The sequence below is a fragment of the Sapajus apella genome, unplaced genomic scaffold (assembly GCF_009761245.1).
Source record: "Sapajus apella isolate SASKATOON/1434 unplaced genomic scaffold, GSC_monkey_1.0 scaffold74, whole genome shotgun sequence".
Taxonomy (NCBI): Eukaryota; Metazoa; Chordata; class Mammalia; order Primates; family Cebidae; genus Sapajus; species Sapajus apella.
In genome coordinates this window covers 10,544,249-10,560,623 of record NW_022437014.1, presented here as the reverse complement: position 1 = coordinate 10,560,623, position 16,375 = coordinate 10,544,249, and the positions used below count along the sequence as shown (strand labels likewise).

The window sequence follows — 16,375 nt, the reverse complement described above, 5'->3', positions numbered from 1 at the left end:
GCTTTGCAGAGATTGGGTGTGGCTTTAAAGTTCTGAAAGGTTTTAGAAGGTGCTGGCAAATGTGAACTTATTTTCTGCTGTACTGCTATGGAAGGCCTCAAAGGCTCACAGGGTGAATCTGAAATCCAATGCTCTCAAAAGCCAGAAAACACATGGGAGAAGGGTTGTATGGTTATAGCTGCGTGTTTCTCCAAATTGTTCCATAAAAATATTTTTCTGTGCAAAAGAGCAAATTCATTATTGCTAAGGAGTCAGGTACCGTCCCTGTGCAGGCTACAAATTTATTTGAAGCCATGCTTTCCTTTAAAGTACACACAAATTTTCCCTTCTCCTCCACAACACATTTTTTTTTTGAGACAGAGTCTTGCTCTTGTTGCCCAGGCTGCAGTGCAACGGCACAGTCTCAGCTCGCTGCAACCTCTACCTTCCGGGTTCAAGTGATTTGCCTGCCTCAGCCTTCTGAGTAGCTGGGATTATGCCAACAGGCCCAGTTAATGTTTGTATTTTTAGTAGAGAGAGGGTTTTGCTATGTTGGCCAGGCTAGTCTCAAACTCCTGACCTTGTGATCCGCCCACATCAGCATCCCAAAGTGCTGGATTATAGGCGTGGGCCACAGAGCCTGGCCTCTTTTTTTTTTTTTTTGAGACAAAGTTTTGCTCGTTTCCAGGCTGGAATGCAATGTCACGATCTCAGGTCACTGCAACCTCTGCCTCCCAGGTTCAAGCAATTCTCCTGCCTCAGTCTCCCTAGCAGCTGGGATTACAGGTGCCTGCCACCACACCCAGCTAATTTTTTGTATTTTTGGTAGAGACAGGGTTTCACTGTTGGCCAGGCTGGTCTCAAGCTCCTGATCTCAGGTGATCCACCTGCGTCAGCCTCCCAGAGTGCTGGGATTACAGGTGTGAGCTACCGTGCCCAGCTGTATCTTTTTTTTTTTTGAAATGGAGTTTCGCTTTTGTTGCCCAGGCTGGAGTGCAATGGCATGGTCTCGGCTCACTGTAACCTCCGCCTCTTGGGTTTGAGCAATTCTCCTGCCTCAGCTTCCTGAGTAGCTGGGATTACAGGCGCCTGTTACCACATCCAGCTAATTTTTTGTATTTTTAGTAGAGATGGGGTTTCACGTTGGCCAGGCTGGTCTTGAACTCCCGACCTGAGGTGATCTACCCGCCTTGCCTGGCCCACAACACATTCTTGTTTGGATTTTCATCTAAAATGTGAGTATGAAAATGTTTCCCTAAATACAGCCTTTGGCTTTGCCTACCCTTGGCACACAGCCAAGTACTTCTTCCATTCTCAGATACATGAGGGAAGTGTACAGAGGTTTAGAGTACGCACATTTTTTTTCCAACTCTTCGTCGTCTAGAAGAAGACTAACCACTTCTTTGGGTTTCAAGGTATCTGGTTTGAAGTTCCCACCTGAAATCACCATCCGCTGAATCTATACCAAAGCAGATCAAAATGTCACCTCCAGGCATCCATTCCCTTATGGCAAATATCCAGAGAGAAATACACATCGTTCTCAACCCACTCCTCAGGTGAGGCCTCTGGTTTCCTATTTCTTCTTTTCCCCTTTTCATTTCAGTTCATCTCATTGGCTCATCCAGATTATTTGTCTGACAGAATAGAAATGATAACTTCTTTGCTTGGAACTGCTAACTAATAACTGGGAAATCCAATAATACTGAATCAGGATGGAAAAAAAAAACAAAAAATAATCATTTCTTTGGAAACTAACATATTTGGCATACAATTTCAGAGGCAGATAAACTGAGAGTACTAGGATAAGAACTCAAAAATGTCAATTCTTCTTCCTCTGAACGCAAAAGGCTATTACTGGTGTCAGTCTCCACATGAACAACAGCTGGATCTAAGCTATGGAAACCATTCTAGGGGAAAGAGAATGAGGCACTGCCAGGCACAGACTGCTATTGCATAGGACCTGATTTTATTTTCTATTCAGAAGAAATTGTAGTTTCATCATGATCAATGAAAAGGCAAGAGAGTTTTAAATAGTCTCAATCCAGTCAATGTGGTTGGATTTTGTTTGCTCCCCTAGTGTAGGAATCCCTTGTGCTTACCTCACTCTTCTCCTTGGCTCTTTGCAGAATGCGTTCTTCAATGGTGCCTTTACAGATGAGTCGGTATACGGTAACCTGCTTTGTCTGTCCCAAGCGATGGGCCCTGTCCATGGCCTGCTGATCCACAGTGGGGTTCCAGTCACTATCATAGAAAATCACCTGCACAGAACATAGCAAAAACTGAAGCACTCTTGGGGAAGGACCAGGAATTCTGAGAGAAAGCCAACCAATTATCTGTTTGCAATAGTTTGGTTGTCAGTAGGTCTGATTCTCTTCTATGATACTGAGCTAAGATACAATTTCTTAGAAGATACAAAACCATTCCTTCACATGCCTTGAGCAAAAGATATATGTTCCTGTTTTTTTTCCCCCTAGTTTTCACTTAAAAAGAGAGAGTAGTAATAATATTAATTAAAATATAGTGTTTAGTACATTAATAACATTAATGGTTAACACTTAGTGCATTGTTTTAAGTGCATTAACCCATTTAAATCTGAGAATTATCACTGTTATTTGTGCAGAGAAAAAAAAATTCCATAATCATCATGATTTAAATACTCTTAAGACTCCCATATTTTGACTGCGGAGGGGGGGAGTAAAAAATAAAATAAAAAAGACTCCCATATTTTGTAGTTCAGGAGAATGAGGCACAAAGGAGCTGGACAATTTATCCAAGATCCCATTGCCTAAGTTAGCACCACTGCTCCCAACTATTCACAAGGCTGAGGTGGGAGGATCATTTGAGCCTGGGAGGCAGAGGTTGCAGTGAGCTGAGATTGCACCACTGCACTCCTGCCTGGATGACAGACTGATATCCTGTCTCCAAAACAAAACAAAAAACAAACAGGTCAGGTGCAGTGGCTCACGCCTGTAATCCCATCACTTTGGGAGGCTGAGGTGGGTGGACTGAGGTCAGGAGTTTGAGACTAGCCTGGCTAACACGGTGAAACCCCATCTCTACTAAAAACACAAAAATTAGCTGGGCATGGTGGTGTGTGCCTGTAATCCCAACTACCTGGGAGGCTAAGGCAGGAGAATCGCTTGAACCCAGGAGGCAGAGGTTGCAGCGAGCCGACATTGCACCACTGCACTCCAGTCCGGCCTGGATGACAGAGTGAGCCTCTGTCTTAAAAAAAAAAAAAAAAGCAAAGAAAGAAAAATAAATAAATAAAATAAAATAAAATAGGCTGGTGTGGTGACAGGCGCCTGTGATCCCAGCTACTCAGGAGGCTAATAAGGCAGGAGAATCGCTTGAACCCTTAGTTCAAGTCCCCACTCAATCACTAACTTCTATGGGTGTCCAATTATTCCATGTGTACTATTTGAAAGAGTGAGTCCTCTTCTTGAAACTGTTTCTATCTCTCCCTCTTTTTCTTTGTTGAGGAAGGGTCTTGCTCTGTCACCCAGGCTGGAGTACAGTGGCATGATCTTGGCTCACTGCAGCCCCAAACTCAGGGCTCAAGCAATCCTCCCACCTCAGCCTCCCAAAGTATTGGAATTTCAGGTGTGAGTCAGTGCGCCGGGCAAAAAATGGTTTCCCTCCATTTTTAGCACAGGTTAGAATCCTTGGGAAGAACAATGCAAACTGCTGGCCAAAGAAAAAGTAACTGTGAAACCTTATTGTTAATCCAGTGACCTGCAAACCTAAGATTTAGAAGTGTACGATGCTTGTCACCAGTAAAGGAACTTAACAAACCTGACCAAAGGACATTCTGAAGTTTCAAAGAGGACATGCAAAATTCCAGAAGACCTAGCTTGAACTTTCAGAGGGAACAGACCTAACAAAAACGTCCTTCAGTTGGACTAGAGGATAACATTACTTGCCCAGTGTACTTTTTTCACCTTTTTTTCTGGTACATGTTGTCCCATGATATTCACTGTATTTAAAGTCACTACACATGTGGAAATTGAGAGCTGATGTCACACCCAACACAGTATCTTGAGCTGTCTAAGCTTGTGGCTGTGGTTCAGCATGAATTCATAATGTGGAAATGTGCGCGTTAGGGCTGGGTGGAGGGAGAGTCACATCATGAACTGTTTCAGAAGTACTGTCTTAATAATCACATTTTTTCCTAGAAGCCCAGTGGCAACCAAACCTCATTCTCTTTTGAGCTCATAAACAATAATTAAAGCCTAAGGAGATGCGTTTATAATCTAACTTCAAAAATCCATAAATACAGAAGATATTTATCCTTCAAATGGATTCAAAGAGGTGGGGAATTTGGGAGGAAAAGAAAATAAAATAGGACTGTTTAGAAAAATACTTATTCAGGGGAAAATATGAAATACGTATAAACTAATAGGTTAAGAAAAAGAGTGAGACACTTAAAAACCAAGACAGATGTATGGTTACCATCTAATCTAACAATCAAGCCAACATTGTATCAACCATGATGTGAACTGGAGGGAGTGGTGAGGGAGACAATGTACTGCAGTGGGAGAGAGATGATGGCTATATTTGGCAGTGGGGTTTTTGGAGCTCAGTGAGACATTCTAGAGAAAAACAAGTAACAATTAAAGGGCTAGAACAACTGACTTAACTAGGAATGATTAAGGCAAGTCAATCCACAAAGCGTGGCCCAGCAATGACTAAGGGGAAATAATAGCCAATGCCTTCCTCAAGCTGTACACACCAAGCTGGGCAGGCACAGGGGAAGAGAGCTGAGAGTTGTCATGCAGTAGAGGGGCCTGGCTGTACAAGTCAACGAGAAGGAGTTTCAGGGGATAAGAAAGTGAGATTTCAAACAGCAACGTTTTTAGATAAACAACTGGGAAAAGTTGGACAAACACTTGGTTCTCCCAAGAGAATGAGTGGAGGTTCAGTCCCTTTGGAAGGCTAAAAGCTGTCCTGTGAGACAGGACTTCTTGAATCTCTGCAAAGGGACAAAAGCTCTTCATTCTCACTACACATAAGCATTTAAAACAGGACTGGCACCGGAACACAGAAAGTGCAGTTTATAACTCCCTTACTAAATGGAGTCAAATGCACAGATAATCCTACTTCAGGAAGAATATACAAACAATGACACAGTAAGAGGCACCTGCCATATATCATTTGCTAAAACCATGTTTTTACTAACAAAGTAGGCCAGGTAGAGTCCCACTATTTATAAATACATTTTTATGTATGCATTCTCAATCACAACACAGTAGGTTTTTTCCTCATGTTTTTAAGTTGATTAATCTCTTCCTTGTCCATAAATGGTTCTGGGGAAATCCCAAATCTAAATAAATCTCAGAGTAAAAAAAAAAAAAAATTGCCAGACAAGCAGCTAACCCTATTGTTTCTCCAGCAACACACACACACAGTATATTCTTGGAATTCATTTCGATGTTGCTGTCTCATTTTTCTTTTTCTTTTTGAGACGGAGTTTTACTCTTGTTGCCCAGGCTGGAGTGCAATGGCGTGATCTCGACTCACTGTAAACTCTGCCTCTCAGGTTCAAGAGATTCTCCTGCCTCAGCCTCCCGAGCAGCTGGGATTATTGGCATGCGCCACCATGCCTAGCTAATTTCGTATTTTTACTAGAGACCGGGTTTCTCCATGTTGGTCAGGCTGGTCTCAAACTCCTGACCTCAGGTAATCTGCCGGCCTTGGCCTCCCAAAGTGCTGGGATTACAGGCATAAACCACCAAGCCCAGCCGCTATCTCAGTTTTCTAAAGAATATTCCAGGAACTCCTAATTTACAAGTGAATCCTTAAGCCTATCCCCCAAAATTAAAATGTAAATTATTTCAGAGTATTATTTGAGCCCTTCTCTGTTTTTTGAGACAGGGTCTCACTGTGTTGCCCATGTTGAAGTGCAGCAACGCAATCACAGCTCACTGTACTCTTGACCTCCTGGGCCCAAGCAAACCTCCCACCTCAGCCTCCCCAGTGGCTGGAACCACAGGCATGTGCCACCATGCCTGGCTAATTAAAAAACCTCTTTTGTACAGATGGGATCTTGCTATGTTGCCCAGGCTGGTTTCAAACACCTGCCCTCAAGCAATCCGCCTGCCTCAGACTCCCAAACTGCTGGGATTACAGGCATGAGCTACCATGACCAGCACAGAGCCCCTCTCTGGCTTTCAGGATGAAAAAATACTCCTATTCATGTACTTATAGATCAGAGGTCTAGGCCTACTTTGGCTCTTTGTGGCTGGCAGGACTCTCTTTACGCCCACAGGGCAAACTATGTGAACCCTGGAAGCATGGTGCAGATCTCTCCCTTCAAACCTGCTTAGTTTTTTGACCATTTAAATGAATAACTAGTGAAACTATTCCTTAAGAAACCATAGACTAAACCTGAGATAGGCAAGCTGAGAAGAAAGGAAACATATTTTAGTAAAATGAACTTACGCTAAACCTTCCCACATGACCTCATAGAGCCTCATGGTCTTAAATATCATCTACAACCTCATGATTTGAAAATATCGCTTTAAGGCCAGGAGTGGTGGCTCACGCCTGTAATCCCAGCACTTGGGAGACCGAAGCAGGCAGATCATCTGAGATCAGGAGTTTGAGACCAGCCTGGCCAACATGGTGAAACCCCATCTCCACTAAAAATACAAAAATTAGTCAGGCATGGTGGTGCTCGCCTGTAATCCCAGCTACTTGGGAAGCTGAGGTGGGAGAATCACTTGAAACCAGGAAGTGGAGGCTGAAGTAAGCCAAGATAAAGCCACTGTACTCTAGCCTGAGTGACAGAGCAAGATTCTATCTCAAAAAATAAAAAAATAAAAGAAAATACTGCTTTAGCCCTCATCTTTCTCCTGAACTTCAGACTCTGCTGCCTGGGTGACATTGCCACTTGGCATCTGATACTCCTTACTGATCTTCCTGCTTATGTCTCCTTGCAGTGTTTCATTTTTTCTCCCATCTAAACAGAGCCAGGAGGACACATTTAAAACTCAAACCAAATCATGTTACTCCTCTGTTCAAATTCTTCCAATCACTCCCCATCTCAAAGTCCTTACCATTGCTACTAAACTCTACATGATCTGCTTCTGCAATAGCCATCTCATATCACTCTCCCCATAGTTAATTCTGTTCTACCTGCTCTGGGCTCCTTACTTTTGATTGATTATGCCAAGCATGTTCTTACCGTAGGGCTTTGCACTTATCTCCTCTGCCTAGACCGCTCTTCTTTCTGCCAGGTATATGCTTAGGTTGCCTCCTTACTTTCTTCAGATCTAGGCTCAAATGTCACCTTATCAGAGATGCCTACCAATCCAAATAAAACAGCAAACCCTCATCATTCTCATGCTACCACTGTTTACCTGATGGATTTTTCTTCATAGCGTTCATATTATCAGTTTTTTTTTTTCCTTTTCTTTATACTTTGTCTTCCCTCCCACCACTAGAAATGTAATTTATAGTAACTATGAAGATAGAACTGGAACTTTGTTTTGCTGCAAGATGAATTCCTAGTGCCTAAAACAATGCTGGGCCCTTGGTGGATGCTCAGTAAACATTTCTTGAATGAATGAATGAGCAAATGAACAAATTGTTGCAGGCACTAGAAATACAGACTTTTTTTTGGAGATGGAGCCTCACTCTGTTGCCCAGGCTGGAGTGCAGTGGTGCGATCTTGGCTCACTGCAACCTCCCCTTCCCATGTTCAAATGATTCTCCTGCCTTAGCCTCCTGAGTAGCTGGGACCACAGGCATGCACCAGCACACACGGCTAATTTTTGTGTATTTAGTAGAGATGGGGTTTCACTGTGTAGGCCAGGCTGGTCTCAAACTCCTGACCTCAAGCCATCTGCCTACCTCAGCGTCCCAAAGTGCTGAATTACAACCGTGAGCCACTGCACCCAGCCTAGAAATACAGACTTTTTATTTCCTTCCATTGTTTAAGCCAAAGTCTAGTATGTAAAATAATTACTTACAACCTAATGTGATTAACCTGAATAAAGGGAAAGGCTGGGAAGGAATATTGACACCTGAATGGGGTTTTAAAGAACAAACAGAAGTTCACAAGGTGGAAGAGGAGACTCATAGGAGGATGACTTAGGCTGAGGGACAGTTTATCCAACAGTGTGATATGGCAAGGTGTGTTTAGGAAACTACAAGTCAGTCATTATTTCTGGAATATAAAATTTGGAAGGGAAAGTGTTCTGGTAATTACGCTGTAAAGGTAGATAATGGACACAAATAAAGAGCTTTATACTTTATAATTGATGGAGAATTCCTGAAGAGTTTTAAGCAAAGGAATGGCATGATTTAGACGAACTAACAGAGTACCAGCACAGCAAAGAATGGATCTGGATCAACAGGTACGAAGCTGGGAACTGAGAGTTTCCAGACGAACTGGGACAAAGTGATGAATCCTGTAATCATATTGAGAGTATGACTATGCTGAAATGCTTAAAAGATAAAGAGAGCAGGGAGCTCACAGACAACAAGGAGGAAGGCAAGTTTCTACTATCTGATACGGTAGAAACTATGTGATATGGCTCAAGTAGGCCACCACGTCAGAGAACCCACAGGAAAAACACACCACACACTGACAGCCCTCCTATAGGATGACAGATGCTGATGATGTACATTTACCCAGCTATGCCTCCAGTGGCCCTCAGGCTCTGATGTCCTGCCCTCCTTGGTTAACTGACTGAAAGTTTAGATGCCAAGGAAGATACATTCCATAGTTGCTATTACAGAATCTGCAGTATCAGATTAGTGAGAGAAAAAGAGGTATATATTCTCCCTGCTGCTGTGAACCTATTCAAGCCTCTACACTCCTGTACCTCATTTCTCCATTACCCTCTTGAGTTTGCTTTCTTTTCATGGTTGGGGGATTTTCATGATCTGTATTTCAGAGAGGCACCATGACAGCCGCATTAAGTGCCATTTTTAGAGTCATGCCTTTTATAAAACAATCTCCCATTTTTGCATTTTTAAATCTCAAAGTTATGAAAATTCTGAGATTCAAAAGGAATCCTCTTTTTTGTTGTTGTTGTTGAGACAGAGTCTCACTCTGTCCACGAGACTGGAGAGCAGTGGCGTGATCTTGGCTCACTGCCGCCTCTGCCTCCCAGGTTCAAGAGATTCTCCTGTGTCAGCCTCCCGAGTAGTTGGGACTAGGCACATACCATCATGCCCAGCTAATTTTTTTTTTCTGTATTTTTAGTAGAGATGGGGTTTTCACCATGTTGGCCAGGCTGGTCTTGATATCCTGCCCTCATGATCCACCAGCCTTGGCCTCCCAAAGTGCTGGGATTACAGGTGTGAGCCACCCGCCCAGCCAAGAATCCTCTTTTCCTTGCCCTTTCAAACACTGAAGGATTCCTGCAAGGAAAATGGGTAGGAAAGAGTGAATAATTTGTTGGAATGTCTTTTCTATTTTATTTTTGAAATTACCCTTTTCACTGCTCTCCAACCACTTTTTGAAGTTTAGGATACAAAAAATGGGTTTTTCCATTAGGGAATAAGAGTAACAAAACAAGCCTTTCTGATGTGTTGAATTACAGCTCCTAAAACAAATCTGGATTGACTGACTGATTTTTTTTTTCCAGTCTGTTTTCCCTGATGTACCCTAAGTGTCTAGAACAGTATAAAACACACAGTAGGCATTCATGAAATATATGTTGAAAGAATGTGGAAGAAACTTATTCAGGTGAGGCACAGTGGCTCCTGCCTGTAAACCCAGCACTTTGGGAGGCTGAGGCAGGAGGATGGCTTGAGGCTTGCAGTTTAGGACCAGCCGGCTGGGCATGGTGGCTCACGCCTGTAATCCAAGCACTTTGGAGGCCAAGGCGGGTGAATCACCTGAGGTCAGGAGTTCAAGATCAGCCTGACCAATATGGTGAAACCCTGTCTTAAAAAACAAAAACAAAAAAAAAAAAAAACCAGCCTAGACAAAATGATGAAACCCCATCTCTACAAAAAATATAAAAGTTATCTGGGCATGGTGGTGCATACTTGTAGTCCCAGCTACTTGAGAGGCTGGGGTGAGAGGATCACCTGAGGCCGGGGAAGTTGAAGCTACAGTGACCCATGATCATGCCACTGCACTCTAGCTTGGGTGACAGAATGAGGCCCTGTCTCAAAAAACAAAAACAAAACAAAAACAAAAACAAAAAAACAAAAACATTATTCAAAGAAAATGAATAGTAAAGTCTATAAGGAAAACTAAAATACTCTAGTTCTAGTCAAAGAGAAACTAGAGTCCTTTAACAGAAGAGGCAAAGAAATAAAAAGTTTGTGAGTTTGTGACACAAAAGCAAAGAGTAAAACAAACTGAATGACATATTCATAGTAGAAAACCTGCATAACTAGTTTATTGTGCTCTCATTACTTACTGTGTCTGCGGCAGTGAGATTGATACCCAGTCCTCCAGCTCGTGTGCTTAACAGGAACACAAAGATGTCATTCCTGCAGAAAAGGGAAAGATATGTTAAAAGAAAAACTGAAAAGAAAAAATGGCAGATGTCAAAAGACAAAGATCTCTGAATACAGAACATAGAGTCTAGGACTAAAAAGAGTTTTGGTGGTTACCTGATTGATATTTCTGGGCCTCACTGATATTTTGATTGATACATTGATTGATTTTCTAGGCCTGATTGATATTTCCGTAAAGCATTGTACAATGTTGCTCTGTTGTTACAAACAAACATGGAAGTCATCTTCCAATTTGCATATAAAAGTTTTGCTGCCCACTAATATGTGATTGATAAGCAACACAAGTATAAACATGTAGCAAATACAACAAAAATATGTTACCACAGATGTACAGACCTCTCTCACTGCCATACTTTTAATAAATAAAACCATTCCGGTGGCTCACGCCTATAATCCTAGCACTTTGGGAGGCCGAGGCGGGTGGATCATGAGGTCAAGAGATCGAGACCATCCTGGTCAACAAGGTGAAACCTCGTCTCTACTAAAAAAATACAAAAAATTAGCTGGGCATGATGGTGCGTGCCTGTAGTCCCAGCTACTCGGGAGGCTGAGGCAGGAGAATTGCTTGAACCCAGGAGGCGGAGGTTGCGGTGAGCCGAGATCGTGCCATTGCACTCCAGTCTGGGCAACAACAGCGAAACTCCGTCTCAAAAAAAAAAAAAATAAATAAATAAATAAATAAATAAATAAATAAAATAAAAAATAAATAAATAAAACCATTCATAGTTCATATACAGGGGCCAAGTAAATTAGTACTTCTTGGTTTTCTCCAATGGTCTGGGAACTAATGATTATTTCAAAGCACTCTTTTTTTTTTTTTTTCTTTTGAGACGGAATCTCACTCTGTTGCCCAGGCTGGAGGGAGGTGGCACGATCTCGGCTCACTGCAACCTCTGCCTCCTGGGTTCAAGCGATTCTCCTGCCTCAGCCTTCTGAGAAGCTGGGACTACAGGCACACACCACCACACCAGGCTAATTTTTTATATTTTTAGTAGAGACAGGGTTTCACCATATTGGCCAGGCTGGTCTTGACCTCCTGACCTAGTGATCTGGCTGCCTCAGTCTCCCAAAGTGTTGGGATTACAGGTGTGAGCCACCAGGCCCAGCTCCAAAGTACTCATTTTAAGATGAAGAAAGCTGAGTCCCAGAAAAATGACTCAAAGTTAGAACTAGGAGGCCTTGACTTTTACGTGCTAACTTGAATTTAGGATCAGTCCATGAAGACAGGCTGGAAGTAAGTACTTTTGGATGAATGTCAATACAGCCCTTACGTATAAATGATTAAATATGATTTTCTCAGTTTCCTTCTACTTCCTATTCTTTCAAAGAAACCCTGAATTACAAATAGACCAGTAGGTACCACTGTAACTTATTCGAGCAACAGATATTTACTGAATATCTTTCGGTAACAAGCCTATACCAGATCACAAACAACAGGCATTTTTTTTTTTTTTTTTGAGATGGAGTGTTGCTCTGTCGTCCAAGCTGAAGTGCAGTGGTGTGATTTCAGCTCACTGCAACCTCTACCTTTTTGGTACAAGCAATTCTCCTGCCCCAGCCTCCCAGGTAGCTGAGATTACAAGTGACTGTCACCATGCCCGGCTAATTCTTGTATTTTTAGTAGAGACAAGATTTCACCATGTTGACCAGGCTGGTCTCGAACTCCTGACCTTAGGTGATCCATGTCCCTCGGCCTCTCAAAGTGCTAGGATTACAGGCGTGAGCCACTGTGCCCAGCAGAACAGTCTTTTGACTATAAGATTTATCTATGCACACACACAAATAGGGGCTCAGTTTTAGCCCAGTTCATATAGATCACATAAATATATACATATTTTTAGACAGAGTCTCACTCTGTTACTTAGACTGGAGTGTAATGGCATGGTCTCAGCTCACTGCAACCTCTGCCTCCCAGGTTCAAGTGATTATCCTGCCTCAGCCTCCCGAGCTATTGGGACTACAGGCCTGTGCCACCATAATGAGCTAATATTTGTATTTTTAGTAGAGACGGGGTTTCACTATGTTGGCCAGGCTTCGGCCTCCCAAAGTGCTGGGATTACAGGCGTGAGCCACCATGCCTGGCCTAAATATATCTTAAGATTATCTTGCATCTTCATATTCCTGACACCCCAGGCTGTTTTCCAGAATATCTCTAAGAAAAATAGATTACATTACACTGGTGAGCAAATGTGACAGTCCTTTTAAGTCGAGCTGTTAATCCCCCTTTTTATTTCCATGTTTATAGTGGGGAATCCAACTGAAAGTTCATTTAGATTAGTGTTTATTCAAAGCACAGGTCACATCTCTCATTGGTCATGATATCAGTTTGGTGCTTTAGATGGCATTAAAGAAATTAATTAAAGAAAGAAAAAAGATGAAAAAATATTCTAATGCATTACAGATCATAGGGGTAAGTAATGTTTTGTGAAGCTTCAAATACAGAATAAAGATACTAAAATCACACTGCAAAATAAATTTTATTTTGGGGTTCCAGTAGAAAAAAACAACAACACAAAACCAAAAAAAAAAACCACACCAGAAACAAACATACTGACATCAGGATGCTCTCATCCCTTCAGGCTATTCTTCCTTGGTAAAGTCACTTGACTGCTGACAGTCTGTTTCCTAGACTATAAAATGAAGATGCTATAAATACCGCTGAAGTGACTAACTGATGACATATCAATGTCAAATGTAAGTATCAGTGAAAGAACTATTTTGAAATAAGCATCCTGGGTAATCACTAAGGTGGGTATGTCCTAGTAGAAATCTGCCCATTATTTGCATTGAATTAAACACAGAGGTATGTTTTTTTTATTTATTTAGGAAGAAATTTCCTACAGAGGAAATTTCTTTCCTACAGAGGCATGGATAACAGACCATGGGTAACAGTCTCTTTCTTAGTGATTCCAAAAGCTTCGGCTCCCATGAAAGTTCTACTAGTTTAGCCTTGAATTTTGTCAGAAAGGTTAATATTTTGTAATTCTATTTATTTAATTTATAAAATACCATCTTTATTATTAAATCCTGCAGTACAAACCAAAAAGTTGAAGGGCGTCTGCCAGCTTATAAACACATTTTCCCATAGATATGGGATGATATAAATGGAAGGAAGCATGGTACCCCACAGGCCCAAAGAAGAATATTTAACCACAATAAGCCTTCGAATAAAAAGTGACTGAGTGGCTGGGCGCGGTGGCTCACGCCTGTAATTCCAGCACTTTGGGAGGCCGAGGTGGGCGGATCACAAGGTCAAGAGATCAAGACCATCCTGGCCAACACAGTGAAACCCCGTCTCTACTAAAAATACAAAAAAAAAAAAAAAAAAAAAAAATTAGCCAGGCATGGTGGCACATGCCTGTGGTCCCAGCTTCTCGAGAGGCTGAGGCAGAAGAATTGCTTGTACCCAGGAGGCAGAGGTTGCAGTGAGCCAAGATTGAATTACTGTACTCCAGCCTGGTGACAGAGCAAGACTCCGTCTCAAAAAAAAAGTGACTGAGCTTTTTAGGGCTGGACTATTCTAGTCTCTGGACAGCTGAGGTGGGAGGATCACCTGAGCCTGGGAGTTCGAGATCAGCTTGGGCAAAAATTTTTTTTTTTTTTTTTTTAATTAGCAAGGTATGGTGCATGTACCTGTAGTCCCATCTACTTAGAAGGATGAGGCAGAAGGATCATTTGAGCCCAGGAGTTGAAGGCTGCATGGGCTATATATCGCACCAATGCACTTCAGCCTAAGCACAGAGTGAGATCCCAACTCTCAAATAGGATAAACAATCCTTTCAACTTCCACAATGAGAAGACTGCTCTTGCTCCATACATCTTCCTCTCCTGCTTTGGTGGGTAGACAGGCAAGGAATTAAAGGCTTCTTTCTGACCTTTGTGAGAGCTGATGGAGTCGACCCAATGGCTAATATTTTTTTTTGATAATTCTTGAGGAGGCCCAAAATATGAGCATGGGGCAGGCATGAAGGAATGAGTACAGGGTGGGGGTATGGGGGACTGATGGGAAAATACAAGGCATTTGAGAAGTACAACAAAATAAAGTATTTGAAGCAAAAAGATGTAATTTCTGGCCAGGTATGGTGGCTCACGCCTGTAGTCTCAGCTACTTAGGAAGCTGAGGTAGAAGAGTCATTTGAGCCTGGGAGGTCAAGGATGCAGTGAGTTGTAACCACACTACTATACTCTACTGTATTCCAGAGCTTAGGTAAAAGTGACACCCTGTCTCAAAAAAACAAAAAACAAACAAACAAAAAAAGAGTAATTTCCATAATCTGTACAGCCAGAATTTAGTCCACATGTAATCACTTACCAATAGGGACTACATACAGAAGATCACTAGTGAAACAAATGTAGGTAAAAATAAATTAGTAGAAAAACTGATAAAATACAATGGCTTCATTTGGATATCGATTATGTATTGAAAAAGATGCCTTGTGGTAATGAGGTAGATGAGTTCAACGTAATTTTATCATATTGTAAAAAATAAGAATTGCAGAAAACTTGGGTTGTTATAATCAAAGAAATTAGTTCCTACTGTGGACTACTGCTGCACTATTTAAAAACACAAATATCTTAAACTGTTAAGAAGTCCCTTTCTACTGAATAAATCTACAATAGTATTGACAATATGAATTAATGTTTTAGGGGCTCTGAATAAACAGGAGAAACAAAATCCCAGAAGGCAATATGGTGGTCTGGGTGCCCTCTCTAGGAGGCTGAAAAGGAATCTCAACTTAGGGTCTCCTGGAACAGATCTTAAAGACCAGACATCTGGGTGGTCTGTAAAGGGGCCTATGAAACCACACAGCAAAGACAAGTGTATGTCTCACTCTCACTCTTCTTTTAATGACCCACTAAGGTGACTTTGCACCAATATATCCAAAGACTGCTAGGCACACAGCTGACTACAGTAAAGGCTTGTTGAAGGACTGAAAAAGAACCACAATGAAAGACAACTGTGGATCTCTACAACACTTACCAAGAAAAAAATCTATGCTACAGTCACTCTTTCCTCATGCTTTCCAAAGAGTCCCACTGAGTGGTCAGATAATTGGGTAAGGATCCATTTAGTAAAGGTCATGGTAAGTTAGAAGGAAGGGAAGCAAAGGCCAAGGAACCACAGAGCAAAGACCTTGTGAATGGCTTCTAGGATCGTGCACTGGTCACATGCTCTGAATGTTGCCCAGTCAGGACATCCTGGCCAAATGGCCTTTAGTCTCAGTCAGACTTTTTCCTGAAAGGATCCCTCATAAATAAATTTTGTATGAAGGGAATGTAAATGGCTTTCTATAGGCGTTCTTGTTTACTCTGACTGACCTTTGGGCCACAGGGCTTTCCAACTGAAACTACAAGTTTTTTTCTTTTGATGTCTTTCATTAATAGTAATTAAAATATTTGGCAAGGAGTGCTCGTGTCCAAAAACACCTTTTTCTCTATACTGGGCTATTGCAGTCACTCAAATTTAGAAGTTGAACATTTCCCCCCTCTTTGGAGGGGTCAGCATATCCACAGTCCAGATTCTACATGTAAGAAATACATTAGTTCTTTGCCATAATCCCATCTCTAGGCATCTAGTTTGTAATGTAGGCAGGGATCAAGAAGGAGACTTCAGTCTCTTTTTCCTTTTGCCTAGTATTAGATAGAGGTTGTTAAAATGATGGTTACCCAAATGTTGACTCTAAATAACATTCACTGTTACCTAAGTAATTCTCAGTGGTAGAGTCTGAAGGCTCAAGCAAGATTTCCTAATAAAAGCTGTGCAACATTACATTTTTACTAAGTAAATCTAAGTAAAATTTAATGGTGAAAATGCCATTCTTTTAGAGCTAAACTTTTCAAAACTATTATGCACTACTACTGGGACTGCCCAAGTAATTCTGCTTCCCAAGTTAAATAAGAAATTTCAGAG

The 16,375-nt window shown here is 41.7% G+C and overlaps 1 protein-coding gene across 4 annotated transcripts in view; it reads right to left on the bottom strand.

Annotated features, from left to right (window-relative positions):
• Nucleotides 1-16,375, bottom strand: part of INO80 (INO80 complex ATPase subunit) — a 130,661-nt gene that overhangs the window by 7,705 nt on the left and 106,581 nt on the right. For all 4 annotated transcript variants that reach the window (XM_032251268.1, XM_032251271.1, XM_032251270.1 and 1 more), the window contains 3 exons: nt 10,365-10,437; nt 2,079-2,237; nt 1,336-1,438 (listed from right to left, as the gene is read on the bottom strand). In XM_032251268.1, the coding sequence (XP_032107159.1) occupies nt 1,336-1,438; nt 2,079-2,237; nt 10,365-10,437 (335 nt within the window). The remainder of the gene's footprint in view (nt 1-1,335; nt 1,439-2,078; nt 2,238-10,364; nt 10,438-16,375) is intronic.